The sequence below is a fragment of the Hylaeus anthracinus genome, unplaced genomic scaffold, assembly GCF_026225885.1.
Source record: "Hylaeus anthracinus isolate JK02 unplaced genomic scaffold, UHH_iyHylAnth1.0_haploid 0, whole genome shotgun sequence".
NCBI lineage: Eukaryota > Metazoa > Arthropoda > Insecta > Hymenoptera > Colletidae > Hylaeus > Hylaeus anthracinus.
In genome coordinates, this window is record NW_026533254.1 from 19,463,940 (window position 1) to 19,469,062 (window position 5,123).

The 5,123-nt window shown below is 37.1% G+C and overlaps 1 protein-coding gene across 1 annotated transcript in view; it reads right to left on the minus strand.

Moving 5' to 3' along the window:
• Positions 1–484: 484 nt before the first annotated feature.
• LOC128896306 (facilitated trehalose transporter Tret1-2 homolog) overlaps positions 485–5,123 on the minus strand; it is a 5,764-nt gene continuing 1,125 nt past the window's right edge. Inside the window, exons 3-10 of the mRNA XM_054159596.1 lie at positions 4,838–4,973; positions 3,695–3,903; positions 3,120–3,389; positions 2,808–3,030; positions 2,242–2,438; positions 1,812–1,991; positions 1,010–1,144; positions 485–772 (exon numbers count right to left, since the gene is read on the minus strand). Of these exons, the coding sequence (XP_054015571.1) occupies positions 698–772; positions 1,010–1,144; positions 1,812–1,991; positions 2,242–2,438; positions 2,808–3,030; positions 3,120–3,389; positions 3,695–3,903; positions 4,838–4,973 (1,425 nt within the window). The 3' untranslated portion in view covers positions 485–697. The remainder of the gene's footprint in view (positions 773–1,009; positions 1,145–1,811; positions 1,992–2,241; positions 2,439–2,807; positions 3,031–3,119; positions 3,390–3,694; positions 3,904–4,837; positions 4,974–5,123) is intronic.

The window sequence follows — 5,123 nt, forward strand, 5'->3', positions numbered from 1 at the left end:
GCACGAAGAATCTTTGGTACGTATCAAATTTTGGCCTGATTTTTACTTCTGGTATCAGGAGAACATGATATGCGAAGAGGTGGCACGAAGAATTTTTGGTACGTATCATATTCTGGCTCGAATTTTACTCCTGGTATCAGGAGAACATGAAACGCGAAGAGGTAGCATAACTTTTCATTGAATCTCGATACTTACCTGTTGTATCAGGAGAACGTGATGAGTTTTCAGTATTATTTAGAACGAACACTTCGTTAGAAAGTGTTGAATCTTATTCTTATAAATTGGAATTTAATAGGGCAAACGACGTCAAAGGAACATATTTCGAATTTAGAGAAAGGATTCGTACTAATATGGCCATTCTTTCGGTTTCTACATCGTCAGTCTGGTTGTATATCAAACAGACCCATTCTAATAAATTCATCCCGGTGTACATAAACGTAAAAAAGATCATATTAGAGTACAATAAAATTGATAACTATAGTGCTCATGATAATAATCGTTATAATTTCTGTGTTTTGGCAGTTTATAATTTTTTTACAATGTTTTTTTATACAATTTAATTAAAATAAAATAAATTAATCGAGATTTAAATTGGAATGGTACAAGCAAATATTGCGTAAGTATTATAAAATTATATAACATTCATTTCACCACATGTACACACACATACAATCTTGCGTTCATACGACGTACTGCTTTAAGCGTCATTTATAATAAACGGGTTGTTTATTCTCCTTTCTCTTGGCCGCGTTATCCAAAGTAAATTATCTTGCTGCAACAAACATAAAATGTAATATAACTTTTAAGGTAGCAACTAAATTACTAAATATTATTAATGTGGCGAAGCTAAAGTAAGTAATACTCTTTTATGAACGAAAAAGGAAATGCCTAGAAATTACCGTATGTCTATATTATGGGAATTGAATCTCAAAATGTAAATATGATAAATTAAAGATTTGCAATTTTAAATCGCCTCGCTATAATTAATATTTACGATTAGGACATTTACCTGAAAGTAATCTTCGATTTCTTGAAGAGTACGGTTCTTCGTTTCGGGTAAAACAACGTAGATAAATATGGTTTCCAAAAGTGCAGCAACGCCAAAAATTGCGAAAATTCCAGAAACGCCCACAGCTTCGCTCACCTTTTTCACAAAATAAGTCAAAATTGAAATAATACCTACATGTATTTCGATCCGTCCGAATGAACAGGACACGCGAGAATCAATGAAAGTAGCAATTTAAAATTTATGTAAAAAAAAAAGAAGGAAAATAAAAAATATCTCGTTAAACTAATTTGAAAAAACTGCGAATCTTCAAATCGTCATTTCGGATCCAGTTATATGTTGTAAAGAAAAATGATTGAGAAACCACAATTTTCGACCAAAAGAACCCAGATTGCCTTTTGCGCGATAAAGATGCGTCGCGGGACACATTGAAACCGTATCACTGAAACTTTCTTTCCTAAAAACAGACAATTTGCACTCCGAAACCTTGAACAGTCTCGGCTGTAATGCTCTCAGCGAAAAAGATATTCAAGTATCGCTGAAAGTAACAGAATAGCAAGATTCTCAAATAGTTTGAATGGAACAGATTGAATTGTTGAATTATATGAAAAATGGGGGAAATAACTTGTTCAACCTTGAATATTTCCGTTATTTACAAACATATTAACAAAATTGTCAGAGAAAAGTTGTGACCCTCAAAATATTGTAACATCCTATTCTGAGAAATTTGTCTGTAGGTCCATAAATAACGAAGATATTTAAGGTGAAACAAGTTAATGCTCCACTTTGTATAAGCGTAACCTACCATTGGGAAAATTTTTGTAATTATGAAAACGAGCAAATTGAAAACGAAGAAGTTGAAGCCACCCCCGATACCGCGAGCTCTTTGTGGAAGTAATTCGGCGATCATCAAAGGTGGAAGTATCATTAGCCCCAAAGTATTGGTTCCCACGTATATCAGTAGACAGATGCCAACGACGTAAATCTGAAATACACAAAAAAGATCGAAATTCAGAGATCAATTGATTAATTTATTTGAATAGCTTTTGAAAAACTTTTTATATTCTTTCGTCTGTCAAGTATATTATGAAAAAAAAATTGACACTGTACAGGAGTGTACACACACTCCTTCAACAACCTTTTTATTCCCCGTTTTACGTTACATTCTTCTCTTTTCTTTATCTCGAGGATAATGTTTCCGCGTTCTAAGCTTTCTGTATACGTGGTTGACTTACATCAATTCCAGGGGATTTTTCCTTGAATATCACGTATCCCGCGATAATTAACGACGCCGCAGCACTTCCAAGGGCCGATAACATCCCCAAGGTTCTTCTGCCCACTTTCAACAACAGGGCGCTCGCTAGACAGCTGAATACGAGTCTGGTAAGTGCTGTAATCACGGCCGCTAAGTAGCTGTTTATGGTGTCGCCGCCTGTTCGTGACACACAGAACAGAACAGAAATGAACATTTAGAATGACGCGATACGATTAACTATGCAACCGTTTATTAACACGGCGAGTTCGACAATTCGTAGGCCTTGAACAACTTTATTTTTGGAGAAATACAATTCATAGGAATCCAATCACAGTGCCCCTTTCTGTCTCGGCCCGAAAACGATCTCAAGGGTGGAAACTACCGTTCGAAATAATTCTGGTTTGCGATTTTTTTTTTTCAAACCATTTTCATTCTTTCCTTTAGGAATTTTGTTAGCACTTTCCGATTTTTATCTTCGTAACTAAGGGTTAACGAGCGTGTACTGTACACCTCTGTATTCATTTCGTGCACGTACATTACACTCACCAATATCTTTGACGAGATCCACTGCGTAGAAAACGACAATGTACGTCCCACTGATTAGTTGAAGAATGTTGAAGATGTTGATTATCGTTAAGGGTTTCAGAATACTCGGATCGAGGATCGTGGAAATCGCTGAAGAAATATGATCCAACAACGACATGTTCTTCACTTTCCGCGCTGAATCTACTTTTGCTCGAGCCTCTAAACTCGCTATTTCGGTATTAACCTGCAAGATGAAAAAAAAAAAGAAAGAAAAGAAAAATTGAAATTTTCTGGGAACACACGTTAACTGCGTTACCATGAGATGCACGTTACCTGCTCCATGTCTCCGCCTCTCAACCACAGCAGAGCTCTTTTGGCCTTGTCGCGTTTCTTTTTCGTCACTAGCCACGCAGGACTTTCAGGTATCAGAAGTAACGCGATCAGCGCCAGAGTAGGAAGTACTGTACCGCAGAAGGCTACCACTTCCCAAGTAAACGAGGCACCCAAGCCGTATACCAGCAGGATACCGAGACTATAAAATGTGAGCGAGCCACCCGTTAGAAGTCCACGGAGTCCTGGGTCAGACATTTCGCCCAGGAGGACCTGTTGTAATCAATTTTCGGACTTGTGTGTCAAATGATATTACTTGTACTTGGTGTTTCTAAAATCAGATGTAATTTGAGAAAGAATATTTCTCTGATTCTCAGAACAGATTCTTTTTAAGAAACAATCAATTTAATATACTTTTTTTTAATTATTAAAGTAATAATTCAAATTACACAATTCTATCGCATCTTGGTGCTAAGGGCAAATACTTCAAATATGCCTGGCAGCGAATGGGTTGAAAGAACGACTTAATATTATATCCTTTTCTATATTTATTATATAAATGCATGTCCGTATCATACCTGAGCTGGCACAGCCATTAGACCAACAGACAGACCCAACGTGACTCTTCCTATCAAAAGGGTTGTTATGCTTCTGGATAAACCTATAACGATCCAACCAACACATAGTGGTACAGCCGCTAACTGTAACGAACCACGTCTACCGATCGCATCTAGAAGTGGACCGGACAGTAGCGATCCCACAGGTGTTGCTAGACTGTGAACCGAAGCTGCAAAATAAAGTATCACCGTCCACATACGATTTCCATACGTTCATTGTTTGACGAAACGTTTCATGTTTTTCAAAATTATTTAAAAACCGCACGAACATTCGGTTCGCTCTAGCAATTCACGCGAATTCACAAAATTCTGGCAACTAAACAAACCGGTCTAAAAACTTTCAACCGCTAAATCCGAATTCATTTTATTCGGTGTAAATGATTTTTAAGAAAGGTTGCAGCATTAAATCAACAAGTGTAAGGACCAACTTGCGTGCAACCTACGTAAATATTGACATAAGGTTCGTTAATTCGAGGTTTCGCTGATCGTATCATTCTCCGTCGAATTTAATCGCGTAATTTTCTGCGATTACGCCGTGAGGGTGTTCTGCCACTTGAAAAATATCTCTCAATGACAAGGTGAAATCCTTGGTGATTAAACTTGGCCGAGACTCTCATTGATAAAAATTACCCAATCGACGTTATGTAGGTCAATCACAACACGCAACGCGCTGCAAACAGCTAGACGGTTTAACCAGTAATCTGCACTACGCTGATTGCTATCTAGCCTTGAAGCTGTCGACTGGTTATTGAACCTTTCTCTAGCTACGAATGACTTTACAGAAATAGAACTGTATCTTTTTTTTTTTTTTTTTCTTGCCTCGAGTAACGATGAGTAATCGTTAATGGATAATTGCGTTACTACGAATAGACGATTCGTTCACCAAGGCAATAGCAATCTTCTCGTATGCAGTTTTCTGACAGCGGTCGAGACGAGAAGGAAGAGACACCTTCACTCGTACATTAAATCATAAACGTGTCAAACATCGATTAGGTCGCACGAAACACGTTTTCGTGTTTGTGAATAATTATACAATAGTTGATGTCAGAGTCGACACTTTGTTTATCGATTGTTTATTTCCTAATTTTCGAACGTGCGCCGTACCTATCCAGGATCTAAGCTCGCGATCGGCGTGCATTGTGCCATTGTTTTCAGCCAATTGTGGTAGGAGTATAGCACTGTAACCAATTGGCATTCCCCCGCCGGCTGCCAGCAAAACGACTGCACCCGACACCAAAAACTAAAAGCACATTATCGATATTTATCAATAACAGTATATAGAATACATCTCGTAGTTGATCATTTATGAAATGGAATGTTTGTTTGATTCAATATAAACGTACATTATTATTATTATTATTATTATTATTATTATTATTATTATTATTAT